Raw genomic sequence first — 19,388 nt, 5'->3', positions numbered from 1 at the left:
ATCACTATATTAAGTTCTGCTCTTATAACAATTTAGTGAGAACAACTAGTTCCTGTGCTATCTTCCACACTGCAGAGCAATTATTTTCTCAATTGAGTTAAAGTACCTTGGCAATTGTTTCTTTTCGCAAAAATATTTGGTAAACATTTTGAATGTGCAAAGCCTTGCTGAGGGTGCAGTGTGCAAGATCATTTTAGCATTTTCGCTCCACACACCCCACTCCCGTCTATGAAGCTAATATTCATATGAACCCCTTTGCATTTACCCGAGAATTGCAAAATTTGGGGGCCCCGCAGTGCCGTGGAGGACCATCACATGACTGGTCTTCATCCATTCTCCAGGGTGGGTGTCTGTCCTGTGATTAGAAATGAAAAGAAAATAAGTTAATGCTGTTTCAAGAAGGAGGTCATATATTTGGAGAGATCTTCTAATTCCTTTCCACCATTCTTTACCACCGAGTGATAAGCACGCTCTTCCCTAACATCAACCCTGTCTCTTCAGTCACCTCCCTGCCTGGTAACTTCTGCAGCACCATTTCGCCTCTAGTCAACACACCGCAAGATGCTCTCAGCAGACTTGCTCTATTGTATTTGTATCTCCACCATAACTCCCTCATGGCCACGATTCCATTCCTTACCACCCTTCTTTCCACCTACCACAACACCAATGAACCTTATAGCCACCTCAATCTCACTATCCATCCCACTTACCAGCCGCCTACCTGCTGACTTTCCCCGACTCCCAATGCCACAGCCTGACCCTGCCTCCTAACGGCATGTTATCAAGCCACCGTCTGTATTCTATGTGTGTTGATCTCTGCACCAAAACTTGGTAAGCAGTTGGCATATTGTAGTAAATTCATTTCAGCCAGGATTCACTTGTGGTCACAGCTGTGTAGCGGAATGATTAGCTTGGACTGCCCATACCCACCATGATCTGGTGTCTCTTCTGTTGATTTTGCCAGGAACTTTTGCCACATTTGATACCACAGACAACAAAGTGCAGATGGACCGGCTGCTGAACGTGTCATTCTTATATAGTCTTGCCACCATATGAGAGAGTGTTGGGACCTCAGAACCACACCCACAGCAGGGACTCTGTTTAACTGCCCTGTTTTCAAGGTGACTGCGTTGTGAACTATTGAAAAATCATGGCACCCATTTCCAGCTTCCCCTGACATCACCTAGATAGTGGTCAGGACATGCTTAGCACCTGTCTAGCTCTCCCTTCATATGGTGTAGCCACCAGAGTCCCTTCTTCAAGGATGGTATTAGGGCCTCAACAGCCTCTGTGGTGGAAGAGCCTAGATTTAGAAAACACACTTAATGTATACTAGGGAGGTGGGCCAGAGGGCTCAGTCTTGGCAGTTAGGAAATTACATTGTGGGTGGTGGAAATGTTCCCCTGCTGTTCAGCAACTTTTCTGTGAGGGGGTAATTTTGTTCTATGCCACATGAATTACTCTCTATGATTCCCAGGCAGAGAGTAGTATGTACCGGTCTCCATAAGAGTTTGAAGAGAGAGAGAGAGAATATAAATTTACTAGAGAAGATCTTCCCCATCATTAAAAATCATGTATCCAATCCCCTTACTTCAACCCAACATTCCCCCGCTATCCAACCCACCCCTTCTGCAACACATGTCGCCTCCTCAACATCCGCCTCTATCACCCTCCTGCCCCCTCATCCCCACCCTCCTCAGGCATCAGATCTGTTTGCCCCTACCTCCCCGACTACCCTCTCCTCGTACACACCCCATCCCCATCCCATCGCTATCTACCAACCCACATCCCAACCCTCACATCCCACCCAACCCCTTACGCCTCACTCACCAGCACATACAAATACACACCACCTCCACCACACAGATCTAATGCTGGCACACGCGTCGGCTTCCCTCCACTCCTATCCCGAACACGCTCCCCCTCTAGCCCTCATTCCGCTCCCAGCTACACCCACTACTTCTACTCACCAACAACCCACCCTATCACCAATGTTACCCGCACTAACATTCCCTCCACCCGCACATACACCACCACCCACTACTCTACTTGTGCCTATCCAGGTCACGGCACAACCCCACTCATGCTTATCTCAGTCACCCCCTCCACTCACATCCGCCCCTGATACCACGATGGATGAACCATCACATACATCTACCCCACTCACAATAGCTCCAGATATCAGTTTCGATAGGATTATGTCTGCACTCCTACAAATCAAAGATGAACTCCACACTATCAAAAAGATGATGGCTAGACAACGAATGCACATCAGATCTGCGAACACGTCTAGACCAAGCTACCCCCCAACTCACCTTTCACACACCCCCAAGCATAATCGCCTCTCCTGGAACTCCATCCCCCAATCTCTCTTCCCGCCCTATCCGAAGCACCAACCCATTCTCGGAGAATGATATTCGCTCCCTCCTACTCTCCTACAATCCCCCGCTCATCACCCCCAGCACCCCGACACACACGACCATTCGGGCTATTACCCTCAACCCACACAGATCCGCCACTCACAACAATAGAGGAATCATCGACAATAATCTTAGAAGAATCACACTCACACTTGATCCCACCCCTTCTCTAATTACACACCTTCTTAAATGCACCCTCCTGAACTGTAGATCGGCCGCTAGACACGCAGTAGATATCGCCAACCTCATCATCTCTCATGAGCTTGACTCGATTGTGCTAACAGAGACATGGCTAACTGAATCCTCCTCACCCCTCTTGGACAATCTAGTAGCAGCTAACTACGACATCATCAGACTTGATAGAAGCGACAAAACTGGGGGAGGAATAGCATGCATACACAAGAGCACCATCTCAGTAAATGGAGCCTAATCCCCCACATTCTCCTCTTGTGAATACATGTGCATTGACATCACCAGTAATGGTACGCCAGTATGCTCCGTACACATCATATATCATCCACCTCGTGATAACCTTAGCTTCACTGAACACTTCATGGACATGGTCACAACGACCATCGGACGTCAAAACACTCAAATATTCCAGGCGACTTCAATCTCCATTGGAATGACATCAATGATTCAATGGTCAACAGTCTAAAAAACTTCATCGGCGCGCTTGACCTCACCCAAATCTGCAAAAGCCCCCCACACAAAAAAAAGGTGCAATCCTGGACTTAATAATTTCCAAAAACAACTCCATTCAGCTTGACTCAATCCTTCCCTGTGATTGGTCAGACCACCACATCATTACTCTCTTCATCAGGGAAACAGTGAAACTTAACGCAGCCCAATCCACTAAACCAAAGATATGGAAAAGAGACTTGAAAAAACTCAAGCCCAACACTTTGCCCATCCACTCCCATAAATTACTCCAGCCTCCGGATGGCCTCTCCTCCGTAAATGACCTCACCAACCATTACCTTAACGCAATGTCTACGGTTATCAATGAAGTTGCACCTCTACAACTAAAGAGAGTTCCCTCGAAAAACTCTAAACTCTGGTTCAATGACCTGCTGAACGATGACAGACGCGCTCTTAGAACTTCGCAATGCATTGGAGATCAGTCCCATCTTCCAAGCACCTTAAAATTCTAAGGAATAAGAGAAAGGATTACTAAAGAAAGATCAAACGCACTAAAGCCGAATTTTTCTCTCACCAATTGTATCAAGCAAGAAATCGTCCCCAAAAACTTTTTGAATTAATCAAATCACAATCTAAGGATGAACCTAAACAACTACAAGATACCTCGCGCACCCAACCCACATGTGACGAATTCTCTGCTTTCTTTAATCTAAAAACCGAAAACATCAAGAGAGATCTTCTCAATGACCTTACAGTCTTACAGTCTTGCCCACACACCAAAATCCCTCCCTCTCTTCCAAATCCGCCACAACAAGCATCCCCAAAAATTAAACTAAAAAACGAGGCAGCCTGGTCCTCCTTCGACACCTACACTGAAGAAGCAGTAGGCAAGATTCTAAGCACCCTCAAGCCGGCCAATCATACCACCGATCCTCTCCCCGCTAACGCAGTTAAAGATATAACCCCTCTGATCCTGCCACTCTGGACCAGGATCATCAATAGTTCTCTGCATCAAGGCTGCATCCCTGACATCCTCAAAATTGGTCAAGTGTCACCCATCCTAAAAAAAACACAGCTGACCCGATGGACCTTAACAATTATCGCCCTATTTCTAACAGCCCTACCCTAGCCAAACTCTTGGAAAAATGTGTACTCCAACAACTGACAAAACATATTGACCACTTCGACCTCCTTGACAATCACCAATCTGGCTTTAGAGCAGGGCATAGCACCGAATCAGCCATGACTCACATTATTGACGACGCTTTACAAATACTCGACCAGAATGGATCATGCCTACTCATCTTATTAAACCTCTCCTCAGCCTTCGATACGGTCAAACACAAGAACCTGATTGACCTGCTGAATCTCAGAATGGGCCTATCAGGCTCAGTGCTCAATTGGTTTACCTCCTTTCTCCAAAACCGGACCCAAAAATTCAAGGTCATTAACTCTTTGTCCAAACCCGTACCAGTAACTCTAGGAGTCCCACAAGGGTCCGCACTATCCCCAACACTATTCAATCTATTTATGGAACCTCTTACTGTCTTGCTGCAAGCATCCAACATCCAATTTCGCATGTACGCAGATGATACACAACTCTACCTGAAGATTCATACTCCTGAAGATATCAAACTACTTAACAAAATGCTGCTGAACACCCAATCATGGCTAGCTGAGAACCATCTCAAGCTTAGCGCACTCAAAACTGAATTCCTACTTATAGCTCCACCCTCTGAAATACCCCTCCTCCAGGATTGGTTCAAACACCTCATGGCATTCAACGTTCAACCAACAATCATTGACTCAGCAAAATCTCTGGGTATAACCCTTGATTGCAACCTCAACATGCATAAACATATTGGCAACGCAACAAAAGGAGCAAATTTCCAGATTAATATTCTAAGGAAGCTTAAACCCTTCCTACCAAAAAACGACTTCAAGATTGCAGTTCAAGCTCTAGTTATCCCCAGGATCGAGTACGGACGTCTCTCTCTTTGCGGCCTCCCCAAAGCTAGAACAGCACCACTAAGAGCCCCCATCAACGCTGAAGCTAGACTCATCACGGGCTCAAAAAAAAGGTCCCACATCTCCCCCGACTTAAAAGCCTTGAATTGGCTACCAAGGGAAGCCATAATTCACCTAAAAATAGCCTGCATGACCCACAAAGCTATTCACCATAAAACACCCAGCTATCTCTCTCAGAAACTGTCTATCTCTGGGGGTAAGAGATCCACAAGAAGTGCACAAAACCTATTACTGAAGCCACACAGATTTAATAAGACGAAAACTTATAAACGCTCCTTCTCAGGGATGGCTCCTAGGATCTGGAACGCACTACCCCCAGAAACCAGACTTATCACATCTACTGCATTGTTCAAAAAGGACATAAAGGCGATTCTCATGGAAAAATTCACATGATCATCACTTAAGGATACCATGACTTATATGGGTGCAAACAGACAACCTACATGGCACTGATGCTCTCTCGGCCCGCACCTTTCTCTTTCTTCTTTATTTTGCACAACGTGGGATGCAGATTTGGTCTACCTAATTTGTTTGGTGTATGTTTGCACACTATGTACACGTATATTTGCTTCGACTTGTTTTTTGTATTTTGTATTATGTTGTATAACTTTTTTCATCACTGCCTGTAAAGCGCTCTGATATCCGCAAGGGTCTGGTTTGCGCTCTATAAAACTTTCAAAATAAAATAAGAAAAGAAGCAGAACCCCCAACATAAACCTTCAAAGACCTAGACCCTAAATCACATTTGGTGTCTGAAAATGGACTATAAGAAGGGAAGGTTGAGACCTTAAATATTGTCATCTGCCAAGAAGCCAGACAGCATGTGTGAGGAGGGGGTAGCTCGGCAAGACTTCTGCCTGTGACCAGGACTGGGGGGCAAGGCCAGTTAGTCTCCCTGCTGGGTGAGGGGACATCACCCTGGGATTCCAAGATGACCTGCCCTGGTGCCTGGAGCACCGGTGTCTGCCTGCTTGCCAAGACCAGAGTGCCCTGTGAGGAATAGGAGAGCATTGGAGAAAGCATGGCCTAGTGGGAAGCCCTGTTGAGTAGACTCCGTGTTTGAGGAGTGAGGAAATGGCTGCTGCACCAGTCGGGTCATTGCGATGTGCAGGGCTGAATTGGCAACCCGTGTGCTAGGAGAGATCCAAGTGAAAATAGTTATGGACAAGACTGCCATGGGGTCAGGGCTGAAGCCTTGACCTGTAATGTTGTGGTGATCCTGTCTGCTAGGGGGACCACCATGGTAGGAGATTGCCATGCGGTGAGGGTTGAAGCCTTGCATGGCAGCTGTGCGACAACCCCATATGCCAGGGAGGGCTGACGGGAATACTTGTGCCGTGTTGATCGGGCCGGAGCCTGCAGACTGTGAGTGGTGGTGACCTGTATAAATATATACATCAAGTAAATGGGGAGTACCTTAGTTAACACCTTCATCTTACATTACCATATTCACAATGCCCTCCACCTATACCAGATTCAACATCACAATGTAAGGGGGTGTCATTTTAAATAAGGTCTACTGGCTTTGTCATGGTGTCACTACATACGTAAAATCAGCCGCTAAATCACCACTAAATCATTGAGCACAGTAGGGATAATCCATAGCATTCATCACAATGGTAAACTTACATTGTTCTATAAAAGCAAATATTGTCTATAATGTTCTATAAAAACAAATAAAGCATTTTGAATTCAAGACTATGCGTGCAAAGCCTTACTTTTAAAATGTACTAGCCACAAAATGCAGTCAGAACCAACCACAAGGGTCCAAACGCTCCAGAGCCTCTGCTCAAAAGTACAGGCTCCAAGGGCCTTAAAACAATGGTTAACCTCTCCTGCGGTCAAAAGCCCCAGGAGACTTGGGGTTAATTTTTTTAATAATATCATGTGGGGGGGCTGCTGTCCTTCTGCAGCCCCTCCAAACATTCCTTTGGAAATGTTGGTGGTACCTCTGCTATTGTGGGGGTCATCACAAGCAAAAAACGTATAGAAATTAACTTGCAAGGGGCAATATGAGGTGCGCCAGGCCAAACTTTTTGCATGTTTGATGAGCAGGAAACCTCTCTTACATTGAGGCCTCACACCGCAGTATTCTTGTTTTCTTATCTTTCTTTTGGCATGGAGGGTTGTAGGGGACTGCGGGGTGGGCCACAACGCCCCCGCGATCCTGCATGCTCCATTGTGCAGCACCTGCAGCCACAGAGGAGCAAGCAACAGTTCTTTGTGCCCCTGATGGGCTGGGATATCCTTTTTCCTCAGCTCCTGCCAGTGGCGTGAGCTGTGCATACTCTCCCTGCCCGCTCCGCAACCTGGGAGGTAAAGGGCTGGTGTAAGGCCCCCAGCACTCAAGCCTCCTGGCCTGTAAAATAGTTTTTGGGGGGGAGTGGAGCTGCATTTGTGAGAGCTCTCTGAGCCAGACCTGTGCTCTGTTTGACTCTGTGTGCTTAGCCCTGCTAATGCAGATATTTTGCACCGCCACCAGGCAGCAAAACACCCTACCTGCCTCAGTCCCCAGGCCACAGAACCTCCTGGCTTCTTGAAGAGCCAGGGTGGCAGTGGAGTCCTGGGCCACTCCATCCAATTCCAAGGGGCACCATCCAGCGCCCCCCCGCCCCCAGCAGGTCTTCTCACCCAAATGGCCCCCAGGGCCCATAAGAGGCCAGAGCGACTGGCCCTAGAGAGACCATCCAAAGTCCTGGGAGTCAGCAGAAGTTAAAGTCCTCAGTCCATCAGGTGGCTTCTCTTTCCAGCTGGGCATTCTTTTGACATTGTTGCTCCCAGGTCCAGGCTCAGGGTCTTCTCAACTGTCTCTCCATTGTGCAGGGGTTTTTAAGTGGGGATGGCAAGTTTTAGGGGCCAGGCACGCTGCGCAAACCTAGGATGCCACAGCATCCCTCCTTCCTGTCCCAACCCTCTTGCACAGCATTCTGAGACAATCAAAATGATGACTTCAAGTTGTTTCTGGTAAGAGCTCTTCTGAGAGCCTCAGCTTTGCCCATAGCTGACACAAAACCTCCCACTAGTCGTTCCTATCCTTACGTCTCTATTTAATAAAATACATTATGAGGGACAGACTATCCCACCGACCTGGCTGGAAGCTACAGTAACGCTAGTTCTTAAGCCCAATAAGGACCCCTTGACAGTTGAGTCCTATAGGCCAATCTCGCTGCTAAATACAGATTATAAGATCTTCGCTGGGGTTTTGGCGGCGAGCTTGGCCAAAGTAATTAAGTCCTTAATACATGAGGATCAGAGGGGCTTTGTGCCAGGTAGGCAGGTTAATGAACTGACCCATCAAGCCATTGCTGCAATAGACTATGCTTCAGAGCAAAAAAAAACCTTGACTATCGTGGCAATTGACGCCGCTAAGGCCTTTGACCAGGTCCATTGGCTATATCTATGGGAGGCTCTGTCTAAGTTTGGCATTCCAGCTAATTTTATAGCATCCATAAAAGCTCTGTATCATAGTCCTAAGGCCAAGTTTCTTGTAAATAATCTGCTAACAGATTGGGTTCAAATAACACAGGGTACTAGGCAGGGATGCCCCCTGTCTCCTTTATTGTTTGATCTCTATATAGAGCCTTTGGTAAACCAGCTAAGATCGGATGCTCTGATTAAACCCTTCCAGATTAATGAGTTAGACCTAAGATTTGCACTATATGCTGACGACCTCCTAATGTATACATCCAATCCTGAGATATCTATCCACCGTCTATTTCATCATGCCGAAAGTTTTGGGGTGGTCTCAGGATATAGAATTAATAAAGAAAAAACTGAGGTCATGCAGTGGAATTATGTGGATAAACTCCCTGAAACAAAACCCCGGATGAGATACCTTGGAATTCATTTAGTTCAGAACATCTCAGAAACATCCAAGGTGAATCTGGATAGAGTCTACAAGGACATCTGTGGGACTTTGCAGCATTGGTCTGGCCTACCACTAAACATCTTTGGAAGGGTTAATTTAATTAAGATGGTTATTTTGCCAAAGGTTACTTTTCTTTTTAATTCAATACCCCTGACATTTAATCCTAAAGATATTGCCAAACTACAGGGAAGAATCGGATCCTTCATCTGGAACTGTAAATCGCCCAGAATCTCTTTAAAAAAATTGCGACGGAAATTGAAAGCTGGAGGACTTGCCATGCCAGATATTTTGCACTATTGTCATTCTTTTCACTTTAAAAACTTCAGGCGTATGGCAGACGAAGCTGACACATCTTCTTTAGGACGGCTATTCCAGGCATTATTACATGGCACCCCTTTAGGGCAAGAATCCTTTTTATTTAAATTTGGGGATCCAAGATTCTATAAGAAGGTTAGATTAAAGGTGTTAGGGACTGCCCTGAGAAACTGGGTGTTTGTGAGAAAGAAATTAGGTATTCCCTATTATACACCCCAGGCCCCTATATGGGATTCGCCTGGGACGCCAGAATGTCTCAGAGACCAATTATCAATTCCTCTTAAAACAGCTGGTATCATGCAATGGCAGGATCTTTTGGATAATTCCCAGCTACTGGGGTGGGACTCACTCTCTAGGCTGACAAATGGAACTCTCACCAGGTTCAAATACTATCAGCTATCCAGTTGGTGGTCTACTATTTCTTGGGAGCTCACAACCAACCCAAAATTTGAATCTGTGAAGAGAAAAGCTAGATGGAAAAAGGAGATTTCCTTTTAGTATGAGGCACTAAATGAGAAGGATGAAATCACAGAGGGTGAACTCAACAAGCTCTGGGGAGAAATAGATGACCTGCAATGTGATAACTTGTTAGCATTATGGGGAGATTCCTTTAAATTGTTAAACATAGTGGTGAAATCTGCCCCCTTAAAGCGCAATCATCTGTTCACCCTGAACAGAGTTTATATAACTCCAAAAAAACTGGTTAGAATTACAAATCTTGAATATAGCTGCCCACGGTGTAAGGCCCCAGCGGTAGACGATATACACATGTTCGTAGAATGCCCAAGATTGTTACCCTATTGGACTAAAATTGGAGAGTTCATATCTGATGTCCTAGGTATACATATTGAGATCTCTTCTAGGACAATTTTCTTTGGGTTAGGGGCAGAATACCAGCTTCAGGATATGATGACTAAATTCATCTTTTATGTAATTATCCTAGCAAGGCGTGAAATTTGTAAGGCCTGGAAGTCAGAGAATGCCCCTACATTCACGGATTGTCTGAAGTATATTGTGTATGTTAGCGAGTCCGATATGGCTTGTGACAGCTCTAGCCAAGATAAGATCTGGGCGGCCCTTGTGGCTTGGCGGAACCGATGAAAGTGTTCCTATGATTTCACCTGGGCACTGTTGGTGCTTGTTCTCCTGCCGAAGAAAGGGTCTTCAAGGTCGAAAGGGTATGGAGCGGACATAGCAAACAGCCAAGTCTAGAGAGGGGTTTTCGGCCTCCTCCCCTACAAAGGATATAATCCTTAAGGTTGGTACATCGCAATGTAGGGAGGAGGAGATGCCCTAGCTAGAATACCCAATCTGGTATATGAGGAATACAAAAGAAAAAGAAGAAAAAAAAAACTCCCACTAAAACTTCAAAGTCAAGACCCTCTGTGTTGGCTCTAGAGGTCTGGGCTCCATCCTTTGTTCCAGTGGGCCTCGGCTGTCCCAGAGCATGTGCAGTATGACAAGCTAATTAACACATGCAGATTTCACCCTCGCCCCTTTCCTTACCAGTAATTGAGTCAAGCACTGGTAATTGCCCTTTTCTGTGGGGAGGCCTTTGATCCCTCTGATGGGGAGCACAGCAATTAACTTGACAAAACTGGGGGATTGGGTGGGAGGAGGCAGATGGCTGGAATCTGATTATGAGCTGAGCTAGAGAAATATGACAAATCTTAAAGTCCAGTAAGATTTGTATGTGGAATGATGGAGACTTGAAATTGATACTCGGGTGCATGTTTTACCCCAGCTTGATATCTCACTGGACTTTGTAGTAATATAGTGAAAACACTATAGACCTTTAGTAAGCATTACAGATCTACACTCATATTATCAGGCTTACCCCAAGTCACTACCAATCCCTGAAGAGTCCCTTCTGTGCCAGTCAACCTGCGAATAAACACCTGGCTGCACACTATGGTAGTCTCACATGTGCAGCCAGGACACATATATGCTCACATGTTCTTGTGTAATCAGCCCAATAACTCTTCAAAGGCGGAAATTGGTTTAGGATGCTGTAGGAAAGTTGGTGTCTGTTGCAGTAACCCCCCCCCACCCTTTTGGTTTCTGATACATTTTGACTTGAAGTGCCCTTGGTCCCTGCCTATCAGGTTCCCAGGGCCTGAGTTGTCTCCCCAAAACTGTACCTTGGTATCCCCAATTGGCACCTCTCAAGCCTTAGGTAAGTTCCTTGTATATGGTACCACGGGTACCAAAGGCACTGTGACCAGGAAATAAACTATTGTGTCACCCTTAGGGGTCCTACACCCCAACACCCACACACTGCCATTGCAGGCGGCATGTTTTGGGTCAGAGAAAAGTGAAGAGTCGAGATGGCACACATCCCTGTGTGCCATGCCTGCAACTCACTGCCTGGGGCCTAGGTAAGTCACCCTCCAGCAGCGTGCACTAGCCCACAGGTGAAGGTACAGTTGCACGAGCACTGTACCCCTACAGTATCTAAGTCCATTCTTAGACATTATAAGTGCAGAAAAGCCATAAAGAGTATATGGTCTGGGAGTTGGTCAGGACGAACTCCACAGCTCCCTAATGGCTTTACTAACATCTGGGAAGTTTGGTAGCAAACTTCTCAGCACATGAAAACCCACACTGATGCCAGTGTGGGATGTAATGTAAAATGTACACTGAGAGCATCTTAGAGATGCCCCCTGAAAAACGACCAGCTCTGGTGTGGTTCCTGAATGGTTGTCCACCATTTGCCACCACCAGATGGGTTTCTGGATCCCTGGGTAGAGAGCCCCTGCTCTCTGGGTCAAGATACAAAAGCATCCTGGGGAGAGGGGTCATGCCTCCTCCCCAAGGATGTGCTGGGCCCACGAGAGGGGAAGCTTCAAAGGCCTGCAGGGTTTGTAAGCTGCCACTGCCTTTTGCTGCCCCCAGTAACTGGCTCCTACCAGTTCTGAGCCCCACTTTGGGAAGGAGGATCAGCTGGAAAAAGGAGCTAGGAGGAGAGGTGTTTCTACCTTTGCCAACCACACCCCTCAGGTGGGGGAGGCGAGGTGAAGCACACATCTCAGTCCCCTCCATCTTGGACATGAGGAGACCCAATCAATTAGGTAGAGGCTCATGCCCCCTCCCACTAGAGGGTGGCATAATAGGGGGTGTACCCACCCCAAGGAAGGGACCCATTGGTCCCGACCTGCACCCCCTTTTAACGCCACTAAATTTAGTATTTAGGGGTGACCCTGAACCTTTCCTCCTCAGATTCGAGGAAGAAAGAAGAAGGACAGAAGAGCATTGCTGACCCATGAGGAAGAGGACTCCTACTGCTTTGGCCCCAGGCCTACCAGCCTGTACTCCAGCGTATGCCAGCAGCCAGCAGCCCCCCAGAGCCCGCAGGACCTGCCCTGCACTTATCTAACAGACTCTGTCTCCCGTGAGCACCTGATTTGCTCAAGCAAAGACTCAACCTTGGAATCCAGATCCAGGCGGCTCCACAATTCTGCACCACTCTGCACCCGACGCCCACGGCCCAAGTTCGAGTGGCCCAACACCACAAGGAGGTCTACCCAGCCATCCAGATCTGGGATCTGGTGATCCCCGACCTCCCTCAAGATTCAAGCCGGCGCCTGCAGCCTCAACCTGAAAGAAGACCCCCGACCGTGACCGGAGGGGTAAGAACCTGACTGCAAAAGACACCTCTGCACCCGACGCCCCACGGCCTTGGGTAGCCCAACCAATGGTGCCCAGACATCCCCCTAGAACCCAACTTACCTCTCCAGCCAGTGGTTGCCTCCAGGAATGCCCCCTGCCCGAGCCTGCAGCATCTTTACCGTACCAAAGAGCTCCATTGACATCCACAGGGTTTCCCGACGTCGCCTTGGCACTCTGAACCCGGCCGCCCCTGTGCCTCTGGTGGTGCAGCTCCTGTGCTGATTGTTAGCCTCTGCAGTGCTGATCTTAACCCCAGGAGCTTTGTTCCCACACCTGAGTTGCTCGTAAGCAGCACCTGACTGAAGGCCCCCTTACCCCATTGGCTAACATTAGGCCTCTGCACTCTGCATCCGGCCAATCCAGTGCTGCTGGTGGTACAATTTGAGTGCTTACCTGGACCTTAGGGAACCTGGGTCCTAACTGCTAAAAGTCATACCTGTAAGTAGAGTACTTACCTGTAAAACTTATAACCATTTTCCTCCCATATGAACTAATGTTACGAGTTTTTTTACCAAAAATGTTGTGTTGAGCGGCTGTTTTGTATGGGAAGAAAGTAACTATGCTTTAAACTGGTAATTTTCATACTTACCTGTAAGTGACAAATTCTAGGGTGTGATATCTAGGCATATCACCCAGAGAAGTTTATGTAATACAGAAGTAACGAGAAAGTAATCCAAAGTAATTACTGTGTAATTTAAACTGCTTTTTGAACCAATACAAACCTGTAACGATTGCAAATCCTTTTCCAATTGCACTTTTTGGAATGGTCTATGAATGAAAGTATTTGTTACCTACCTGTACCAAGACCTGCTTGGTTCTATAAAAATAAAACTTAAGTATAGCTTATTTATACTTACCCAATTGGTCTGGATTCCGTCTCTGAGTGTGTGTGTTCAGTCTTGATGGAGTGAATACAATAAATGCTTAACACACCCTCTGGATAAGCCAAACTGCTAGCCCACACTACAACAAAGAAACCTGTTACTACTTATCTAATTTAGCCTCTGCTATCCCTCTGATGACTCTCTGGGCTCTGTGCACACTATACCTTACTTTGGTATAGTATATACAGATGACTAATTGCATGAGCCACTATGTGATGAATACATGGACTGCTGCCTTGGTAATGCAGGCCTGGTATGCATGTTATCGTCCTGTTTGGAGATTATGGTGGTGCTTTATGAAGATACAGTATGTGAGCAATAAGGGGGTTCTTCTCAGATTTAGTGAAATGTAATCTCCAATAGGGTAGTCTAGTGTAACAACATGATGAAATATTCTATATTTGGCTGGTATAGAAATAGGTCTTTTGTAAAATTCTCATGCGTGTCAAGTCAATGTGGGAATTCTTTTAAAATATGAGAAATGAAAAGTATTATAAAAGTTCGAGCAGTTGCAGCGCGAGCATTTGCGGTGTTTCTCTTTGAAAAATGTATTCATTTGGGTTTCCCAATGCAAAATGGCGCACGCAACTAGACGCTTCGTGAGAACGACCCCATGCACGTTATTAGTGGCATCCACGTGATTGCAAGGGGATGTTTAAAACTGGTGTGTTTACAACGAGACGCTATGGGAGCTGACTACGCACTCCATGAGGCCCCGAGAAGTAAGGCGGTATAGGGTGGGCTGGCCTGGTTGTGATAGCGGTTGGTGTTTGCAATGGGCTAGAAACCGAAGGAACCCATTTTTTAGTGGTAAAAATTATAGCTTTATTGTGCATTAGCAGTACATGGGAAAGGGGTAGCAATATACGAGCACCTGCTATGGAGCTTAACGGTGAATTGCTCTTCAAATACATGTGCAGTTTGTATATTTGTGCTCCTTCCGTTTTGCATGTTGCTAAATATGTTTTACTTTCTTTTGGCTGCACTTCAGATTGATATAACAATTGTGTGGTCAATTCTCAAGGAGGACTCATAAATGGAGTTTTCTACGTGACTTCAAAAGTGAAAGCTGGTACAAAAGACAATGGCTATCTGAGGGTAAATTTTGTCATGTGAACAAGCTGGAAATAGAGCCTTTTTCGTACTTTTTAATTGGTAGAGGGATGAGTGACGCAGTATGTTATGTGTCTCTTTTTTGCATTTGACAGTCTACCATAACGGTGTGCCCAATACGGGTGCTTTGGCGAAGTGCTTTGGCCCTGAAGAATTTGCCTACATTTTTGCGGCAAAGAAACATGTTGGCAATTGAAGAGGTTTGCATGAATGGCAACCTATTCATTTTAATTTGATAAAAAACACTCAGTAAATAATAAAGGGATTGCTTTGTGAGTGTTTTTTTCAATTTTAAATCACATTTGGTTACATCGTGGGATGTGACCTGTTTCACCTTACTGCACCTGATTCCTACTCTTCTTTGTTTGGACACCGTTTCTTTTTCTTTTTGACAAAATTACCACCAATGATGATAAACGTGGGCACAACTGGTGAGTACTAACCAGTTATCCCATTGTTGGTGCGCACGTGAGGGGTAATTTTGTCTTTTCACACTTTTTTACATTGTCTTTCACAGTTTGTGACTGTGGGGTTCACACTAAGTTAATTTAATTTTTTTTAAAAACACTTTTGGAGGACTGTCTTTTGTAAAAATTTTGATTTTAAAGAAAGGCAGCTATAAGTGGTGTGACTACCTTACAAATAAAAAAATTAAAAAAAGAGGAGTATATAGAACTTAGCAAATGACAGTACTTCGCACACGTTTAATAAAGTTTTGAATTTAATACAAGGCGCCTTAGAAACCAGGTCTTGGTGTTTTGATATTTTAATGAGTGGAGGGCGACCTGGTTTTCCTTTTTCTTTCCCTCTGCTCCTTTGTGAATATATAGTATACACAGCTTCCTACACACGCTCAGTCCAATTAAACTGCATTTACCTTGAATGTATTTATTTATTTGCAGAGTTGTATGTAGCACGAACATCACCCGTCCGGGTATTAGAGTCCTGTACATAGAGCAATCAAGCCATACATAATGGGAAAAGAGGAAAGCAAATGACAATCAGAGAAGGAATAAGCATGGAGCGACACACACAATGTATATCATTAAGTATGGCAGGTCCAAGATCCACGGGAGTCCATGAGACTCAGTTAGTGAGACTTGATTACAGTAAAAATCCAAACGCCAAGCAGCGATCATCTGTGAAAAATCCTTGTGAACTAAATAGACAGCACTCATCTGCTATACACTCACTAAAACAGAGAAAGGAGGAGCGAGAAATAAGGCACTGGGGGGGCTCTCCTTGCTGTAGCATTTAACTGGTGACCCTCCAGTTCACAGGAAGTATGAAGTAGATAATACAACACCACATAATAATTAGATGCTGCAAGGCATATATGGAGTTCTAGACCAATCAATTCAAGATAAGAGATGATCAATGTTTGGTGGTTTATCTGTTCTTCACTTTGAGAACATTCATGATCACCGAGTTATCGACATATGGTGATAATCATAATTCATCAGGTTGTTATTTAATTAGCACCTTATAAACATCAGTTACTACAAAATGTGATTAAGAGTTTTTCCTGACTCAAAACACACCTGTATATCTGTACAACGCCTGTAAGCAGAAGCCAGGGAAAGGTGTATGGATTACTTTGCATAATCCTTTTCTCCATAGTGGTAATAACCACTTTTGGGGGCTACGTGAATCTAACAAAATGCGCATCCCAAAAACAGGTGGTTCCACAGAAAAGCTGTTATTAACCTGTTGGGTGCTATAGATGTGGTGGACACGCCCATAGCACCTTCTCTCAGGCGTTAAGGATGTGACCAGCTTGTCCTAGCACTAGAGGCAGAAAATCCCTCTCGTACATATACCAGAGGGATTTTTTTTTTTGTTATTTTGAGGTCGGGTTGCTGAAGACGAACTTCCCTAGCAGCCCAATGTGTTTTTTTTTTAAGGATGATCAATGCACATGGTGAACTAATCAACAACAAAACAGTTCAGAGGGGGTCTAAGGGATATGTAGTTTAAAGACCCGTACCTGATTATTATCCCCAGCTACTGCTATATATATAACAAAAAAACAGGGGGTCTGCCAGCTTGATTATGTGGCTGTGCTGTCAAAACCGAGTCGCCAAGATCTTGGGGTGTATGCATCACATGAAGACAGCGTATTAATATATAACGTGAATACTTAACGTGTGGGAAAAGCCAACACAGCATAGATCATTCATATATGGCTGACAAATCCAAAGCAATTAGCAAAGGGTTTCCATCAAATTTGCCTCAATGATCAGTCCTATCATTTGGCCAAACCCAGATGTATAGCAGGCTGGTCCCCTGATTATTGGGACTTCAAGCACCGCTCCATGTATTGCTGGTTGAGGATTTGGTCCACCAACATAAACGAATCGTCAGTGACGGCTGATCTTTGATGGTTAGGTGAAAAAACAGTGCAACAGAAAATATGGTGACTTTAAAATAGGATGGGGTGTCCTCCTATTAGTAACTTTATTCTACGGACGAACCACACCTCCTAATTAAAAACCTAGAACAGTGCAATAGAGACGGTCAGCACATATCTGTCTAGTAACGGCAGGGCTTTAAGTGGGATGAAAAAACTGGGGGGTCTCTCAAAGGGGCGTGGCCAGTGTAATTAGGGGCGTGGCTTTAAAACACTTATGTTCAAAATCTGTGCTTAGCATAGCGTGCCGCCCAACATGTATTTTGATGTTTCTGTCATTGCATACAGATATAAGATACAACAAGTAACATCATACCTACAACAAGTCAGGACTATTGGCTTTGTCAATGGTTATTAGTTGCATAAGATAAATAAGTAGCAACTATGACTTGTTACATATAATATTGAAAAAGATTCTACTTAAAGCCCTGATGATACTACGAGATGTTGCTGCTCCTGCCGTTAAAAAAAAGAGAAGAGAAATCAAGAGAGAAAATGACTCTCTTTAAAGGATGTTCCTTCCCATATAACACTCACCTGGCATGACGTCATGCCATTACTTACTCACTACTGAGAAGTGAGCAGTGTGAGCAGCGCACATCCATGTGCTTGCTTTCTCTAAACGGGTCTCTGGCTCTGGCACCCTGGCACTTTTTTCCAGACACTGCAGTCCGTGAAAAAAAACGGCCCGCCTGTGCCAGGGCTCAAAAGAGAGCCCGATAGAGACCCGTTTCAAGCCCCCCTGAAAAAAACTGCCGGTGCTCAGACCCCTTGAGACCCGGCCCACTTAAAGCCCTGAGTAACGGGCCAACATGTTTCTGCCTATCGGGTATCGAATCCCATGGCATTCATCAGGGCCTCTGTTCTTTCAAAAGTTGCACTAGTGGTAGTGAGACAAAGAAAACACCACCACCACCAAGGTGAGAAAAGTAAAAAATAGGAAGGGTTGGATACGGTACAACCTGTAACAACCACAGACATTAGCCCTCCATGTCAATTAGGAATTACAAATTTCTATGGAGGAAAATATATAATCGTTAGTTAACAACTTGCTGTGTCAGTAACCCACACATTTTGTTTCACCAAAATAAATTAAAGAAATAATGATGTGTTCATGCTCACCCTTCATGGTAGGGAGAAGGACCTCACCTCACCTGGACCTTGCTCAGGTTCTACGAGGCCCCGCGCTACATAAATACAAGAGGTAAAACAGAAATAGAGCACCCTAAAGTATCTTTACGAAACCTATTAAAATGCCCAACATAATTACTGTATACCAAATCTCCTTGTATCTAGAGACCAACATATGAGGAGACTCCAGCATGCAAGCACTGTGCGACCAGACTCAAAGACTCCCAAGAATATCATCTAACACAAAATTGTATTCATACAGATTAATTACATGTTACTAATGAGACTAGTAGAAAGCTAAAGACTCTATTATCTCTTGTGGCTATATATACCATACTATGATTGCTGTAACTGTTGTAGACTCACCCATCCGTCGGTACCTCAAGCTCCCATCTGAGTCTTGGGGGAGGCACCGACTTGTAGATGGTCTCTTCTTTAATAGTGTCTCCAGGGATTGTTAGTATGGTAACCCTCCGCCTCAGTGTTTTATGCAGAAGGTATTATCTCAACACCCCTGCGAGATTTCATTATTACCCATGGCTTATCCCTGCTTCTTTATTGGCTTAGAAACCAGAAGCATTGTTAGTCACCCTGTTCTTTGTGAATATTAAAGCGCACTACTTTACACTCGAAATCGCGCGGGACCAAGCGCTAAAAACTACTGGATGAGGTCATATACTCCATCTTTGTAGTACGTTCGATAGCCCTGGACTTTGCAATCGAAATATCGCGAGATCTTGCGCTACAGGCTATTCAGACTACTTAGTGAGGTCATATCCTCCATCTTAGTAGTCCGTTAGGTTTCAGACACCGTAGGTTATGGAGGGCACGTTTGGGATTATGTTCCAAAGCCTACTCAGTATTCATAATTGTCCCAGTGTTCTTATCTGAGGCATAGCAGTAGAACA

The 19,388-nt window shown here is 45.1% G+C and overlaps 1 protein-coding gene across 1 annotated transcript in view; it reads right to left on the bottom strand.

The window, feature by feature from the left end:
- The window catches only part of LOC144825601 (coiled-coil domain-containing protein 159-like), a 209,675-nt gene that overhangs the window by 116,469 nt on the left and 73,818 nt on the right, over positions 1 to 19,388 (bottom strand). The window contains exon 3 of the mRNA XM_078684169.1: positions 266 to 355. Coding sequence (XP_078540295.1) covers positions 266 to 355 — 90 coding nt within the window. The remainder of the gene's footprint in view (positions 1 to 265; positions 356 to 19,388) is intronic.

The sequence above is a fragment of the Lissotriton helveticus genome, chromosome 1_1, assembly GCF_964261635.1.
Source record: "Lissotriton helveticus chromosome 1_1, aLisHel1.1, whole genome shotgun sequence".
Taxonomy (NCBI): domain Eukaryota; kingdom Metazoa; phylum Chordata; class Amphibia; order Caudata; family Salamandridae; genus Lissotriton; species Lissotriton helveticus.
This window is presented reverse-complemented; position numbering and strand designations above follow the sequence as displayed.